This window comes from Chelonoidis abingdonii, chromosome 24 (genome assembly GCF_003597395.2).
Source record: "Chelonoidis abingdonii isolate Lonesome George chromosome 24, CheloAbing_2.0, whole genome shotgun sequence".
In the NCBI taxonomy this organism is placed as follows: Eukaryota; Metazoa; Chordata; order Testudines; family Testudinidae; genus Chelonoidis; species Chelonoidis abingdonii.
In genome coordinates this window covers 26,675,358-26,692,867 of record NC_133792.1, presented here as the reverse complement: position 1 = coordinate 26,692,867, position 17,510 = coordinate 26,675,358, and the positions used below count along the sequence as shown (strand labels likewise).

Sequence of the window (17,510 nt, the reverse complement as noted above, 5' to 3'; positions counted from 1 at the left end):
AGCGGAGCGAGGCTCGCCTGTCCGGATGTCAGAGCTAGACCCATAGAGCTCGCTAGTCCTCCACGCCTAGAAAATCCCCGGAAACGCCGTGCGGGGGACTGGTTATAAGGGACGGTCGGTCCTTCACTCTGTTCCCTCAGTATCTGGAGCCTCAACTGTGAGGGCCGGCGCGCGTCAGGCTTCTTACGCGCGGTAGCTGGTTCCCCTCTGAGGGATCCGGGGGAGGGGGCGCTATCCGCCCAGTCCTGCAGCTGCTGTCCCCTCCCTGCGTGGTGCATATGGGGAGCGCTGGGCTGGCGCCCATCGCTGCAGAGTGAATAGCGCCCCCCCCCCCCGCGAGTGGGGCACCTATTCCTGCGCTCCGTAGACTCTTGTCCTGAGCTCTGGGTTCTCCCTCCCCTCCCTAGCCCTACAGAGAGGGGCTTGTAACTCGCCACACCTACCGTAGTCTAGTGACGTTTCTACTGTTGCTTGTCCCTTTATTTCACTAGGCTGAGGCCAGGCTCACCAGACTGCCGTTGCCAGGACAGCGCTACTTTCGAGATGGCTGCTGAGGAATCCCAACCCTTGTTGAGCTCCAGGAAGCCAAGTGAGCAATGGCTGCTGCCTGCTGAGAGCGTCCCTGTGCTGGATGCCTACCTGAGGTAAGAGCCTTTGCTTTTTCTGAGCTGGAGACATTGGAGTTCCTGGCTGAGTAGTAACAAAGTGTCAGTGTGTGACTGCCCTCCCTACTCTGATGTTTCCAGTCAAGTTTTTTCAGAGACTTGGCTTGCTTCTTCCCACGTGGGGCTCTAGCCTACATGCCATTTGGCTTCGGAATATTTGATCTTGCTTCTGACTAGACTCCATCCAGACTTTAGCTCTCATTTAAGTTTTTTCCTATTTTTATTGAATTTGTCAATTAGTTAAAAACGTTTTTTTGACATTGCTCTCACAAAACAAAATAGAAGGCCTCAAACAATATAGTTTTATAATGTGGCATTCCTGCAACTCTCTCCTGAGGCATAGCGGCAAGTGCAGTGACTAATATGGAAGAATGTCACAGTATGAGTTCTGGGCACAGCAGAGTAGAGTGCCTAATAGGCGGGTGTGAATAAGAATCAGTGAGGAAAGCTGGTTGACATCTGACTGACTGAAAATGGAGCTAAGGAGGTAAGTTTTAACCAACACTTAGAAAGGGATTGGCTGTACATCTGGATGTCTTCTAAAAGATATGCTCTAGCTCAACCAAAAGTGCTTGAGGCTGGAATCACTCTAGTGAAATTCTGTCACCTGTGTGATGCTGAAGGTCAGATCAGATTATCATAATAGTCCCTTTTGGCCTTAAAAACTATGAGGGCAGCCTGCTCTAGTGAACTGATACGATAGTATGAAGGACCTGATACGAAGGAGAAGGGGGTCAGAGAAAATGCAGTTTTGGGGAAAAGAGCTTGCTAAGTTAAATAGGAACAGAAGCAGTGGTGAAGGCAAGGCAAGTCTTGTAGTGGGTCATGAGCAAGTGTAGGCCCTTCAAGACAAGGTTGATGTAATTATGTTTGTAACAGGATTCTGAATAGACTGTTTGTTTGACTTCCAAGAGACACTATAGCTAAAGAGAAGAGAGTGGGGTCTTGAAAGCAACAGAGTAAGGAGTAAAACCTGGAGGCACTATGGTCTGATGGATTGGGACTGGGCCATGGGAGATGTGGGTTCTGTTCCAGATTTGCCACTCTGATATCACCTTAGTGAAGTCATTTTGTCATATTTTTACTCATCTTTTGAAAAGCATGTTAAGAAGTATGGCTAGAAAGATATCTTTAAGTTCTAAACGTTTTGATTCTAGTTTAAAAATAGTCCAAGTTGGACTTTGTCTTGCTACAAAAGTAAGTAGGAGTTAGAGGATGACTGAAAAAACATATAAGCAGAAAGTTGGCTTTGAGTGCTTGGAGATTTTTTTGTTGTATCCAGACCCACCTTGAACTAGTAAACCTTCCAGTCTAAAATCAAAATAGCTTAGAGATGGGATCTGATTGCAGAAATATGTTTAGAGCAGAGGTGGAAAGTTTTGAATTCTCTTGCATACTTTTAATCTCATGTTAAATACAGGTTACTGTGAAATAGTGAAGATAAGGTTTTGACACACTTCTGAAAATAAAAGGGTTTGTGAGATTGTGAGTGGGTGGGAAGATAACTGATGCAGTTCTCTCAGTCATATCAGCAGTTTCTGTGGAGAATCAGCTGACAAGTTGTGGCTATGGTTTGAAACTTTTTTAAGAAAAGAAAGCTTTTTGTGTTTTGTGCTTAAACTAGCTGAAATGTTTGATTCCAAATGAGTCAGTAACCCCCTCCCATTCCTCCCCCCCAAAAAAGTAGGTAAATTGCCATTGCCTTTATTACTAATTTAACTGGCTTTGCCAGTGTGTGTGTGTGGGGGGGGGGGGGGGGGGAAGGTTAGAAACACTTTCTAATTCTAGCACTGAGAGAATTAAACATCTGTAAACTCAAGTCCAAATCAATATGTGTGCATATAGACATACTGGTTCCCTTCCAAGTATTGATTTTATGGTGGTCCCACTATGACTATATTTTATTTTAGCTGTGATCCCAGGCTGTAGACTCTGACTTATAGCTTGAAATACTGGCCCCACTGAAGTCAATGGAAAAACTCCAATTGACTTTAGTTGGCACCAGGATTTCACCATTTTTTAAATTATGATTGAGTGATAACTTATTGAAAAGAGAGATTTCAGTTTGTTTTGTTCAGGTTCTAATCTCACTTGCTACTACCTTGATAGCCTTCTCTACTTCTAACTCTCCCTAAGATGATACCAAAATAGGCAATTTAAATTGTGTGTTCTGGAACACACACACAAAAAAAAGGTAATTTAAGTATTCAGACATCTCCAGATTCTTACCTGGATTGAGACTGTCTGATGGCTTGCACTGAGGATTCTGAAACATTGAACTGATCTATTTACATACTTGATTGACCAAGTCACACAATTTGTACATATAAAGCATATTATAAAACAGAATTTTTTTTGGCTTTTGCAGTAATATGAGAACCAACAATTGTATACACATGCAGAATTTCTGTTTGACTCATTCCTGGCTCTTTTACAGCAAAGTCCAGAACAGAAAGCTATATCTGGCCACCTTTGCTGCTGTTTTGGGACCCCTCAGCTTTGGATTTGTCCTAGGTTACAGTTCACCAGCTATTCCTGATCTGAAGAAAATTAGTGACTCTAAATTAAGATTAGACACCCACGAAGCATCATGGTTTGGGGTAAGTCTCTGCAAGATGCATTATAATAATGTGTGACTGATTTTGGTAAGAAAAAATTCCTTATGCGTTTTCAGTTGTGGGGCAGGTCTATTTTGAGAAAACTATCTGTTTGTATGAGACTAGGCAGCTTGGATTTAATAATAGAATATGTACTCTTTCAGTTCTAGGTAATTTTTTCAAATTTTAGTGAAAAATCTGAGTGACTGAAAGTTGTTTTCACCTAATGGCAGTTTGGTAGTCTGTGAAATTAATTTAGAGTTTTTTGCCTCATTCTATGAACTCATCACACTTGGCATTAACTGGCCTGCTCTTGGCAGTTTCAATAGAATGTCCAAAGATTAAATGGGCCCTGGAGACTGAGCTCCCCTCTCTCATTGCTAAATGAAATTGTGCTATATTGAGAGCAAAGCATGTTGTAACAGCTTGCTGGGCCACTGCTTAGGCAGCATCTCTTTACTTAAACAGTTGAGGCCTCAGAACAGTCAAGCTGGCCACTCTCGAACCTTAAGTTTTACTTTCTAAAAAGATGCATGCATGGTGGTTCTGTTTTTAACTGACTATATAGCTATATATCTTTTCTCCTGCAATATCTTTTAATGTTTACTTACGCGCGCGCGCTCTCACCCTAAAACTGATCTGCCATCCTTTTGAAGTGGATTAATGATCTTTGGGAATTGCACTAGTTTATGAATGGTTAGGTAGGCTAGTCTTTGTCCCTTAGTCTAATGGCTTCCGTACATCATCTTTTAAACCAAAAAGCAACGATTAATTTTTGGAAAGGCTGCAGAATGTATAGTCATTTATCTATTTGTGTGTGCTTATTTTCTGAAGTCTGTAGTAACATTAGGAGCTGCTGCTGGAGGAATACTGGGAGGCTGTATGGTGGATAAAGTTGGGAGGAAGCTGAGTTTGATGCTGTGCTCAATACCATATGTCTCTGGGTTTACAATTATCATATCCGCCCAGAATGTCTGGATGCTTTACATTGGACGAATATTGACTGGGTTAGCCAGTGGCATTACTTCACTTGTTGTTCCAGTAAGTGAAACAGTTTCTATTTCTTATTTATTCAGCATAGTCTGGAAAAATGTTGCATGAGATATAACCTTAAAACCACAGCTATGGCACCCATACAACCTTAACTCTACCCTATAGTGACACCACGCAATAACCATATGACTATTATCATACATATTAGTGTTTGTGGTCTTCTATATTAAATAGCATTGACTTTTTAAGATGGATTACATTTATTTCCTCTTGGTGTCTCTCTGAAAGGCAAAACTTAGATGATTTGGGTTTCCCAATGGCATTTCCAGTCCTCAGTATGTTTGGATTTCTTTTCAGTTTACTGTTAACTCTGAATTTCCCAGGTTTATAATACTTGTTGTTAGTGCATCACTGTAACACTCTGTTATTATTATTTATTATTATTCAATTATTTTCAGTCTTCACTCCATTTTAACTTAGGTTTTGTCCAGGAATTTCCTTGTCCTTAACATTTGTTTAATATATAAAGAGTAAATAAAACAGACTACATATCTTCAATTTTTAATATTTTTCTAAAACTTTTTAAATTCTTTGGGTCAGATTTGCTACTAGGCTGTGGCTGCATTACAACATTTTTTGGAGCAGTGCAAAGCAGGCAGAATGTATACATCCAGTTTACTGTTATCTCCTGACTTTCATTTTTTCCCTATGCGCACACATGCATGCGCGCGCGCACACACTAGTTTTCCCCTCAGTTTCCCCTACCTTCACCCCTCCCCCTTCCCTTTTGTCCTCCTTGGTGAGCAGATCTAGTAATTCATAGTTCTGAAAGGATCCCAGTGGAGCTGTCTGGGGCTCCATCTCTGTGTATCTGTTACCAGAATTGTGGACTTATTTTGTAGTTCACATTCAGCATCCATTTCCGGGATGCTAACTTATTTTCCTCTAGGCAAGCTGTGGCATTTTGATTTCTGTTAATTTTTGACACGTTTGTTAGTATTTTTGGCAGAGCCTTTCATGGAATCAATGTAAATTCCCAAAAGTAACACTGCTGGCTTTAGTCATTCCAGTGTAGCTGCTTATGATTCATGTTGGAACAATGTGGCTGTATTTTAAAAAGTTATTTTCAATATCAGCTGTTACTTTTTAAAACTTTTTTGTTAATATTTTCTAATTATGCATTTTTAGGTGTATATTTCTGAAATATCCCACTCAAAAATTCGAGGAACACTTGGCTCATGTGTTCAGTTGATGGTGGTGACTGGTATACTGGGAGCTTATGCTGCAGGTATTGCACTTAGTTATAGAATCATAGAACTGTTGGGCTAGAAAGGACCCTGAGTGGTCATCAAATCCAGTCCCCTCTGCTGTAGCAGGACCAAGTAAACCTAGACCATCCCTGACAGGTGTTTGTCCAACCTGTTCTTAAAAACCTCCAATGGAGGATTCCACAACCTTTCTTGAAAGACTGTAGATAAGCTCTGGAACACTTAAAATTAGAAAATTTTACATAATAGCTAACCTAAATATCCATTGCTGCAGATTAAGCATGTTACTACTTCTGTCTTCAGTGTACATGGAGAACGGTCCTCTTTATAATAGCCTTTGACATATTGGAAGACCTGTTATGAGGTCCCACCAGTTGTTTTTTCTCAAGACTAAATGTGCCTAGTGGTGTGGTTGTCCTTACTGAATTTCATCTTGCTGAATTCACACCAATATTCCAATTTGTCACAGTTCTTTTGAACTCTAATCATAGAACCATAGATGATTAGGGTTGGACGAGCCCTCAGGAGGTCATCTAGTCCAACCCCCTGCTCAAAGCAGGACCAACACCAACTAAATTATCCCAGCCAGGGCTCTGTCAAGCTGGGCCTTAAAAACCATTAAGGTTGGATATTCCATCACCTCCTTAGGTAACCCATTCCAGTGTTTCACCACCCTCCTGGTGAAATAGTGTTTTCTACAATCCAACCTCGACCTCTCCCACTGCAACTTGAGACCATTGCTCCTTGTTCTGTCATCTGCTACCACTGAGAACAGCCCGAGCTCCATCCTCTTTGGAACCTCCCTTCAGGTAGCTGAAGGCTGCTAGCAAATCCCCTCTCATTCTTCTCTTCTGCAGACTAAATAACCCCAGTTCCCTCAGGCTCTCCTCATAAGTCATATGCCCCAGCTCCCAATCATTTTCGTTGCCCTCCGCTGGACTCGTTCCAATTTGTCATAGATTCAGACTCTAGGACTGGAAGGGACCTCGAGAGGTCATCGAGTCCAGTCCCCTGCCCTCATGGCAGGACCAAATACTGTCTAGACCATCCCTGTAATCCCCAGGTCCTTCTTTGCAGAACTGCTGTTTAGCCAGTTGGTCCCCAGCCTGTAGCGGTGCATGGAATTCTTCTGTCTTAAGTGCAGGATTCTGCACTTGTCCTTGTTGAACCTCATCAGATTTCTTTTGACCCAAGCCTCCAATTTGTCGAGGTCAGTCTGGACCCTATCTCTACCCTCCAGCGTATCTACCTCTCCCCCATCTCTCTCTCATTTTAGTGTCATCTGTGAACTTTCTGAGGGTGCAATCCATCCCATCATCCAGTTTATTAATGAAGATGTTGAACAAAACCAGCCCCATAACCGACCCCTGGTACACTCTGTTTGATACCGGCTGCCAACTAGACATCAAGCTGTTGATAATTACCCATTGAGCCTGACAATCTAGCTAGCTTTTTATCTACCTTATAGTCCATTCATCTAATCCATACTTCTTTAACTTGCTGGCAAGAATACTATGGGAGACCATATCAAAAGCCTTGCTAAAGTCAAGATATATCACGTCCACTGCTTTCCCGATATCCACAGAGCCAGTTATCTCATCATAGAAGGCAGTCAGGTTGGTCAAGCATGACTGCCCTTCGTGAATCTATGTTGACTGTTCCTGATCACTTTCCTCTCCTCCAAGTGCTTAAAAATGGTTTCCTTGAAGACCTGCTCCAAGATTTTTTCCAGGGATTGAGGTGAGACTGACCGGTCTGTAGTTCTCCCGGTTCTCCTTCCCTTTTTTTTCCCACTTCATTATCCAAGTCATTAATTAAAATATTGCATGGTAGGGGAGCCACAACTGATGCCTGTGGAACCCCACTAGATACGTCCTCCCAGTTTGACAGTGAACCATTGATATTATTCTGAGTATGGTTTTTCAACCAGTTTTACATCCATCTTCTAGTAATTCCATCTAGACCATATTTCCCTAGTTTGCTTAGGAGATTGTTGTATAGGGCTGTGTCAAAAGCCTTACTAAAATTAAGATGTATCACATCTGGTTTTTCCCATCCACTTGACCAGTAACCCCATCAAAGACGGAAATTAGGTTGATTTGGAAAAAATTTTTTGGACACATACATGCTGGCTATTTGGGAGGCAGGGATAGTGAAACTTCTCCAGACTTCAGGAAGAGAATCGGCACATGCTCAGGGAACCACTCTTGAGGAAGGGGAAAATGTACACAAATTGCTTTATCAGCAAAGCTAGTGCAGCTCACTATAATGTGTACAAATGTCAGCTGATTCTCTTCATTTATGTTCCATCCCCTTCCTGCCTTAGGAATGGCACTCAGATGGCGCTGGCTGGCTGTGCTATGTTCTTTCCCACCTTGCATAATGCTCGTGTTCATGTCCTTCATGCCTGAAACACCTAGGTTCCTGCTGAAACAGAAAAAACGCACTGAAGCTATGGCTGCTTTACAGTTTCTGCGGGGATCAGAGGTGGACCATGAATGGGAATGCAGGCAGATTGAAACTCATGCTGAGGAGCAGGTGACGAAGATTTTGTTCTGGGTTACACTAAAAGCCTTTTTTATTCAGTAAAGAAGAAATGTAGTTAAATATGCTATGGTTATTACATACTTTGTGTGGTCAGAGACAATAGTGAAATAATTGAGTACCTTTCCCAGATCTTAAAGATCTCTGCATAGTTCCAAAGTTTGTCTACTTCACTAACAGAAGTTGGTACAATAAAAGATCTTGCCCACTTTGTCTCATATATAAAAGCACAGATTAGTCCCCTCAATTTGTTCTAGAGATCATATTGACCAAACTACTAAACAAGTCTTTATAGTTTGGACTCGTAGATACTTGTAGAAAGTGAATACCAATAAATCTCTCATGTTTTACAAAGGGGTTTGTGGATTTGGGTATCTTGTGAGGGCTGAGTGATGGGGCAGTAGGAGAGGCAGGCAGAAACTTCAGAGGGAATTGATGCCCAGTTTTTCTAAATTCCCTGCTGTGGCTTCAAATGTTGCTCCCGCAGGTGTCCAAATACTATGGTTCAGTTATAAGAATGGGAACTGAGGGTAGAAGAAATCAGCATTATTTAAGTACTGAGAGTTCTCAAGCTGTTCCAAACATAATCACATTCATTATGCCAGTTTAATAGATTACTTAAATGGGAGACTTGCTCTGTTTGTGTGTGACCAAGTGCCTGGGATAGACCACACTGACAATGTCCCTCAGGGCTGACTGCCTGCAAGAAATAGGGCAATCGCCAAAGCTGGTGGTTTACACTCTAATTAATTAGATTCACCAAACTGGTAATAAAAGAGCTTCTGCAGTACCAGACTGGCTAGCCAGAAGCCAAACACTGTCCCCTTTAAGCATTCTAGCTCCTGGCTCCAATCCAGACAACCAAGTCTAATAAAGTGAGAGATTATTGAAAACCCGTTTCACCGTATGTGAGGTTCTTTCTACCCCCAAAGGATCAAACACACACATCCCCAGGGCAATATGAATTTCAGATCTTACCCAGATATCACACTGTCAGCCAGTCCTTAGCAACTAAAGATTTATTAATAAAAGAAAAGAGTTATAAATGGTTAATAGATTTATTTACATACTAATGATTGCAAAGTCCTTATATCAGGTTTGTAGCAGTGATGGAATAGACTGCTGGCTTGTAAAATCTCTCTGACTTCCAAAAGATTGGAAGGTCCTCAGTCCATAGTTCAAGATGTTTCTTTTTGTTGTAAATCTATAGTCCAGAGAATTAGAGCAGGAAAGAAGCAAAATGGAGGTGTCTTTATATTCTCCTTCATGTACGTGGAAATTTACTATATCAAATAAAGTCCACAGCCCCTGTATATGAAAGCTACTGTCCCAAGATGGAGTCCAGGGTCACATAAGCGTATCACAAGCTCCTACATGTTTTGCTGCATCACAGGGGGTGGCCATTAGCTCCTTGCTGTCTGAGGTATCCTCAAAAATGCTATCTGGACAGGATGAGTTTCTTCAATGGCCTGTTGGGAGAGTGGAGTTTCCCTGATGGGCCCTCAGCACACAGATTTACATCAGGGCTAAGCAGTTATTTGGCAGACTACAATACACGTTTCAGATACAAGTACATAGCCAATATTCATAACTTCAGATACAAAGATGATTAATGCTTATAAACAGGATAATCATACTTATCAATGGAAAAGTTTTATTATTTGCTACCTTACATGACATTCTTTGTACAAGATTTACAGAAATTGTATAACAGTGTTAATGGTAATATAAATGGCTACCTTTCTTATACGTAGCATCACAATATGGTCTTATAGATCTGAATCTCAGTGGTAGCACTTCTTCATTCAGTTATGCAAATCAAATAATTGTCACTGAATCTTTGCCTATGTCTTCCTTTATAGCACAGACTAAGTGTTGCTGAATTTAAGAATCCATCTATCTACAAGCCATTTCTTATTGGTGTGGCACTGATGTTCTTCCAGCAAGTAACAGGGATTAATGCAATTATGTTTTATGCAGAAACTATCTTTGAAGAAGCTAATTTTAAGGTAAGCATTGTTCACTTCAATCTTTCTAAAATACAATAGATAAGTGCAGTTTAGCCGAATGTTACACTTGAGTAGAGTACCAAACAGAAACCATATATGAATTTGGTGAATCTGTTAAAGTCATGGAAAAACATTGTCTCTGTGGTTTTGTTTGTATGCAGGCATCTCACTGTCCTTGTTCTGGTTGATTAGTTTTATTAACAGTTTCTTCAAGGAAAATAATATATATTAGGCTGCTGGTCAGCAACTTTGCCTCCATTTCCAGGAAATGTAGTATAAGGTGCCAGAAGCCCACTTGGTCATAGGGCCACGCAGAATCTCTCTCGCCATGGTTACTATTGTGTGCTTCAGAGGAAGTAAAATTGCTGTGTCAGGTGAAAGCTAAATTACAGCAATGGAGAGGAATAATTGCTGGAGTGGATCTCTATAGAAAGATCAGGATATTTTTACTAGTCATAATTAAATTCTATTTTTAAGCTAATACCTCATGCAAAGTGCTTCTGGCTGGTGTCCGTTTTCAGTTTAACTGACAAAGATATGCTCTGCATGTTAGAATCAAACTTTAAAAATACAGATTTTGTTTCTTCCTTTCATGCATTCATCCTCCACTGCCTCAATTTCCCTTTGTGTTTCTTGCATAATCTCCAGGTCATCCACAGGTATGGCAGTGACAGAGGCTTGTGAGAATCAGCTGCTAATAGCAATCTTGTGTTCATTTGCTGAATGAAATGAATAAAATTGAGACTTCATGTATATTAATAAGAGCAGTGGTTGAGTTGGACATCTGGGCTGCTATCCTTGACATTCCTGTTAGTTGCTTCTGACTTTGCCACTGCTTAGGGAGCATCTCTTTACTTAAACAGTTGAGGCCCCAGAACAGTCAACTGGCCACTCTTGAACATGTAATGGAGCTATAATGTTATAATCCATGGCTACTTAGGAAATTCTCATCTGCACAGTATGGCCATTCAGAACCTTATGGTAGCAGGATGATCTACAGTAGTGGTGGCCAAACTTACTGACCCTCCGAGCGCAGATGACAATCTTCAGACGTTCAAGAGCTGGGGTGTGCCTGCCAGTGCTCGGAGCTTCAGCCCTGCGGCGGAGTGGTGGGGCTAAGGGTTTCTGCTCTGCAGGGAGGGGGGGGCCTCTGGGCTTCAGATGAAGCACCGAGCCCTGGCTGGCGCATGCCATGGGGTTGAAACCCCGAGACTCCTATCCCTGCTGTGCAGAAGAAGCCCCTAGTGCCCCCCCATCCACGGGGAGAAGCCCTGAGTTCCCCCCCACCCCCCCGCAACCTGTCTGGTAGGCAGAGAATGGGGTGAGGGATCATGTGGGCTCTGCAAGCTGCACCTTAACTGTAAAAGAGAATTGCAGAATTTTGTAGAATTTAATTTTTTGGTGCAGAATCCCCCCAGGAGTAATTTACCTGGTGAGGCTTAATGATTGAAAAGCATTTTGATCCTCATATGAAAGGTACTGTGCAGAAGCACAGTATGTTCGTTAATACAGAGATCAGACCAAGATATCAATACTGCATACAAATTAGCAATACAAAATATGCTTATTTCTTTACCTGCAGCATTACTGGAAAATCCTAATCACTTACTGAACACCATGACATTGCTTCTACAGATTTCTTTTCTCTTACTTTCAGGACAGCAGAATGGCCTCTGTTGTTGTGGGTTCCATACAAGTGTTTTTCACAGCTGTGGCTGCACTTATTATAGATAAAACTGGGCGAAAAGTACTGCTTTCTCTTTCAGGTAAAAAACAAAACCTGTATCTTAAAATATAAAATACATATGAGACAGCTGATTTAGATCAATCTGAATGGATGAGGAAACATCTAGACACTATTTTGTTTTCTCCAAACCATACTTAAGAATCTCTCTCTTTGGAGACTGTGACTGAAGGTGTTAAAGACCTAGGTCCAGACTTCTCCAGTGTCCTGCATCTTTCTGTGTCTGCTTTGTGCCCTTAACTTGCCTCTGTATCCTACATTATAGGAATCCTGCTTCCATGTTGCCAGTTAATAACTGAGAACCTAAGCTCCAGAAGCAGTACAATGAGTTTCTAAACTCTGAGGCCTTTTTATTTAAAGGCTGGGACAATGATGAAAGTATCTTTCATCATGCAAAAACTTGCCTGCATTTTAACATTCCAAACTTGGGTCAGATATGCAAAAGCTTAAAGGTACTTTCTATTGATAAACGTCCTCCTTTAAGAACAATATTGTTTGTAATACCAAAAATATCCTAGCTTGCCTACTGCATGAAGGTTTGTAATTATGCAGTGAAGTGGCTTATTTTAAAACTTAACTTCTGCAGACTTAGTCTGGTGATTTAGAAGAAGTGATCACAACTTACACACTGCACTGGAGAGCCTTCCTTCCTTTCAAAAGATAATTATCATAAACTCTCATTTCAGATGATGCAAGAGAGAGCTTTCCAAAGAAGCAGTTTGCTTTCTTAGCTACATTAAAGTACCATGGCCTTCTGAAATTATTGAACACTTCTTGTTTACTTGTGCCTATTTCACAAGTAGGTTTGGTAGTATTAATTATATCAAGCAGGATTCAGTTCCTCTAACATGCATATATGTATACAGTATATTTGAATCCTGTAATTGTATGTATATTCACAGTGATTGCTGAGGTTGTTGTAATTCTAGATACTATTTTATTTATTTTTGGTGATCTCTCACTTGAGTCAGCCTGTACCAAATAGTTCCAGAGGTAGTTTCTAAGGATGCTATTCTTATACAATCATTGTGGGCAAAGCGCTGATGTGAGGAATGTCCATAAGAGGCTTGTGTTTTTGTATTTAATTTACCGATTCTGGTGTCTCGGATACAAATCTTTTCCAAGTGGCAATAAATCTGCAGTTGGTTCTTTACTTTTGCAGGGGTCATTATGGCTATCAGCACTGCAGCATTTGGGCTGTACTGTAAAGTGATCCTTCCAAACCCTCAGAATTCATCACAACCTGACATACTGACTACACTGAATTCAGCATCTATTGAAGCAGAAAACAATCTAGCATGGTTGGCTGTAGTGAGCTTGGGGCTGTTCATCACTGGTGAGTGGTCTGGTATTGTAGTCATGGGCTATACAAAAAAAAAAAAAATTGTCCACAACTATAAAAGCACTTGAGACAGGAGTACTGTATTCCTCAGAAGTTCTCGAGTATGGCTTTATAATAGTACTGGTCAACTGTGACCTCTGACTCAGCTAAGAGTTGTGAAAGCACAACACTTCTTGGGGATCAAGCTATAATGCTGTGCTCTTGCAGTCTGTACTATGCTCAGCAGGGACTCCTGAAAGGGTGTAGGGCAGGGGTCTCAAACATGCGGCCCACAGGGCGCTTGCGTGTGGCCCGCCAAGCTCTGCCTACCTGCAGGATTGCCCCCTGTGGCGTTGTGAGCCCCGCACTGCTGTTTGAAGCAGTTGGCAGCACACCCCTTTGGGCCAGAGGGGAGTGGGAAGGAGGCAGAGGGCTCCTGCATTGCCTCCTTCCAGGCACCGTCCCCCGCAGCTCCCATTGGCTGGGAACAGGGAACAGCAGCCAATGGGAGCTTCGTAGGAGGTACCTAGAGGAGCAGCAAAAGCAGCGCATGCATGGAACCTTGAGCCCCCACTCCTCCAGGGGCTGCAGGAAGAGGTTCCAGCTGCTTCCTGGCATGGAGCAGCAGGGGGCCAGGGCAGGCAGACAGGGAGCCTGCCCTGGCCCCCGTGCGCACCGCTGCCAGCCCAGAACTGCTCTAGGTAAGCGGCGCCAGACTGGAGCCTCGCCCCAGCTCCCCGCCCTGAGCCCCCTGCCACATCCCCCATCCCTCCTGCACTCCCTGCCCTGAGGCCCCTGCTGCACTCCTCACCCTCTTGCACCCCACCCACCAATGCCCTGTCCTGAGCCCCTGCTGCACCCTTTCTGCACCCCCTGGGGGCAGCGTTGGGGTGGGGATGGCAGGGAAGAGGTAGGGCAGGGGCAGGGCCTAATGGAAGGGGTGGAGTGGGGGTGGGGCCAGAGGCAGCAAGGGGGAGTGTCAGTGATGCAGCCCTTGGTTCAATGCACTAGTCCTCATGTGGCCCTCATAGTCATTTGAGTTTGAGACCCCTGGTGTAGGATATGGATTAATCAGCCTGGACCATATTCTTAGATATTGCACTTAGATATGTGGTGTGTTTTAACTGTGTTCACAACCAGAAACATTTTTTTTTTTTTTCCTGCACCAGTCAAAGTGAGGTAACTTTTAGGTAGTGCAGGGCAATTGAAGTTAAAAATGTAGATTTAGTGTGAAGAAACCTCCACTTCAGAGAGGGGTAACAAAAACAAACAAACAAAACCCCCCTCTCATTTATCTAAGCGTGTTATCAGATAGTGGCGTTAATAATTTTGAGGTATTGTTGCAACAAGTATATACCAGTTTTTGGAGTATGCATATCAGTACTGCTTTCTAAATGAAATGTTCCCTCTACAGCAGTCTGAGAGGACAGTAGTTAGAGTTGGGGTAGAATTAACACATCACAGAAGAGGCTTTGGGATCATTCACAACTTGCTTCTTTAAATGCAAAACAAGTTTATTTTCACCTTTATTTTCAATTTCAGGTTTTGCCCTTGGCTGGGGTCCCATTCCGTGGCTGGTGATGTCTGAAATATTCCCACTTAAAGCTAGAGGGATATCCAGCGGTGCCTGTGTCTTAACAAACTGGTTTATGGCTTTTTTAATAACCAAGGAATTTCATGATCTTACAGTAAGCACCATGTAACCCCAATTATGAGCCTTACCGCTTCTGATTCATGGTGAAGGTTGATGAACAATGCTGTTGGCAAATCACTCAGCTATGCTCTTCCCTGGTAATGAGGTATTGCGGGTAGTCCTATGCAGCTTTGTTTTTTCTCATAATAATTTTCTTTTTCTTTCAGGGCTTCCTGACGTCCTATGGCACTTTCTGGCTTTTCTCTGTCTTCTGTATTCTAAATGTAACTTTTACTGTCCTGTATGTGCCTGAAACAAAAGGAAGGACATTGGAACAAATAGAGGCTCACTTCCGAAGATCACCTGCACCCTGAAGTTCTTTACCCTGTAGGAAAGTTTCCTATTAGGTTACTGTTAGTGTTATTGCCTAAACTTTTCCAAGAAACATCCTCTGGGTTAATAGGCTGCACGTGAATTCATGATATGGTTAAACATGGTTTAACTTTGGCAAAAATCTGAATTGCACTGTGGAGAACCAAAACATTGTTCTCATATGCATGTATGCATTCAGCTTCTTTCAGGTTTACAAAGCAGCAGGTTGTGCTAATTCACTGTGATACATGAGTTCTCTCCTTTTCCCAGGCCTTGGAGCTTCATTTGGGCTGTCACTGTTTTTCTCTTTCCAATATTCCCTTTACCTACTGTAGATTAGTTATGAAGGCTGAATAACTGCTTTTAATGGATTAGCTGATATGCTGTTTGTTGTCTCTCATTGCCTGACCCGCATTAACTTCATACCATATTTTGATTCTTCCACTGTCTTCATCTATGCTTGTATGGGTTGTGGCCTGACTACTGAACAAAGTCCAGGCCATTGGTGAGTACAACAGTCCTGTAACTAATGCACTAGCCATCAGCCTTCTTCAGATGTTGTGTGCTTGATTAATTGCTGAACATCCTCTAAGAGCCCTAATGTCAGGAGGGGGTTTGAGCACCTCAGGGAAACATATCATGATATGTAGTTGTAATCTTGTGGGAAAAGCAGGCTAAAATAGAGCATTTTCAAATAAATATCTTCAGAGGTGCTAACACTTGACCAGACAATGGAAGGTGTGTTGCTTCTGCTCAGTTTGCCAAACTGCTGAAAAAGCTTTTGGGCCTTGGGGGGGAAAAAATACTACTTACACATCAGAAACCCTAATCAACTGTTCAATTATGAGACTGTTGCTGTATTTACTTCCCTTGTGTGGGAGACTTCCATCTCAGTACAGTTGGCCATTATGACTAGAACCCTATAATCAAGACTAGCCTCACCTTGCATTGACACTACTTAAACCTGTGCTACTCGAACTATACACATTTTATGTAGTACTTTCTTAACAGCTGCTGTTTATACACTGTTCTGCTTCCATAACATTTGCTATTATTGATTAAGTAGCTTACTGAACACTTTTTACAAGAATGTAACTATCTTACAGAAATTTGTCAATGTAAAACAACTGCAGTTAACAGTGGTGGTCATCTAATGGAAATATCTCCTATTTCACTACTTTTCAAAAGAAGGACATAAGGGTCTCCTGGCATTCTGGGAAAGCACAAAGAAAATATTTCATTGTAGTGTCTAGATTACACACTTAGATTGTAAGAAACAAACAGTTTATCAAGACTCTCCATTGGAGTTAGTTAGTTATGCAAACAAACAGTCTTTTATAAAAGCCTGAGCTAAAGAGCCAGATAGCAATGACACTGAAGAGGCCTCTCTCATTGGTGGGACAGAATAGCTAGATAGAGGGACAGAGAAGTAGCGCTAGTGACTTTTGCACCAGCGGTGGAATGGCTGATATGGATGGATGACTGTGGTATAAAGCATTAGGTTCTGCCTGTATCTTAGTCACACCATGGAGAGCAGGGGCAGAGGGGACGTAATGGCATAGAAATAATTAAGTATCTTTCTTTGCTTGAATGAGGTTATCAAGCACAAGGCTACTGTGTCAGAACTATAGTGCCAGAGCTTCCCACTTAACTGCTGCACAGAAATGCCTTCAAAGATCAGGTGCATTGTACCTGTCAGCCTCCACATCAAACAGACTCATTTAATTTGACCCCTTCCCTTTAAACATACAGGCCCTGTCTGAGCACAAATCTAGTTTGCCTTCTGAAACCATCAAAGCACTGAAGGCACAGAATGGTCATATACTTAAGTTGCAAACAAATGTTGCATACGCAGGCCCTTACTATGCATGGGCAGAGAGAAATTTAAGACTGGGGGGGGGGGAGATAACTGTGGCTGAATATTGAGTAAGGGACAGGCTCTATTGCTGATCCAGGCAAATAAACTGGCCACAACTATTTAACTAGAAATAAAAGTACATGTTTCCCTTTGCTATGACAATACAAATAATCCTATAACAGTCTCACCAGCATGTCAAGTCTAGCTAACAAAAGCCAAAACTAGTGGTACTAGCTACACATTTCACCTTTACAGGCCTTTTTGCAGTGCTTCACTCAAAAGTTACTATTTCTATTACATTAGCTATTTAGGGCACCATTGGCACTGTACAAACTGAGGTAGGCATAGTCCCTTCCCCACAGTTCAGGATTCCACCTCAAGGAAGCACTCAGGTTGTTACATAGTGTTAAACACACATTGCAGCATTATTCTCCAGTCAGTCTGACTAATATATAAAATGTATGCATCAATTTTCTGTTTCAAGCACTTTAAATAAATCCTTCTTA

The 17,510-nt window shown here is 42.0% G+C and overlaps 1 protein-coding gene across 3 annotated transcripts; it reads left to right on the top strand.

Annotated features, from left to right (window-relative positions):
- Window positions 1–27: 27 nt before the first annotated feature.
- On the top strand, window positions 28–16,236 carry SLC2A8 (solute carrier family 2 member 8). Of its 3 annotated transcripts, none has more exons than XM_032780800.2 (11): window positions 28–114; window positions 492–644; window positions 3,103–3,265; window positions 4,097–4,303; window positions 5,444–5,543; window positions 7,850–8,061; window positions 9,930–10,076; window positions 11,734–11,842; window positions 12,983–13,156; window positions 14,684–14,829; window positions 15,002–16,236. In XM_032780800.2, exons 2-11 carry the CDS (start codon window positions 544–546, stop codon window positions 15,146–15,148), a joined length of 1,506 nt encoding a protein of 501 aa, XP_032636691.1. In that variant the 5' UTR covers window positions 28–114; window positions 492–543; the 3' UTR covers window positions 15,149–16,236. The 3 variants fall into 3 exon arrangements, with proteins under 3 accessions (XP_032636691.1, XP_032636692.1, XP_032636694.1); XM_032780801.2 differs by lacking the exon at window positions 28–114 and adding an exon at window positions 138–157; XM_032780803.2 differs by lacking the exons at window positions 28–114; window positions 12,983–13,156 and having other exon boundaries at window positions 160–644.
- Window positions 16,237–17,510: the final 1,274 nt, after the last annotated feature.

Bases quoted from the DNA above. Each gene is read 5' to 3' on its own strand.
- SLC2A8 (XM_032780800.2), top strand. From the start codon at position 544: ATGGCTGCTGAGGAATCCCAACCCTTGTTGAGCTCCAGGAAGCCAAGT. The intron at 13,157-14,683 runs GTGAGTGGTCTG...TTTCAATTTCAG, and splicing joins CTTGGGGCTGTTCATCACTG to GTTTTGCCCTTGGCTGGGGT. The intron at 14,830-15,001 runs GTAAGCACCATG...TTTTTCTTTCAG, and splicing joins AGGAATTTCATGATCTTACA to GGCTTCCTGACGTCCTATGG.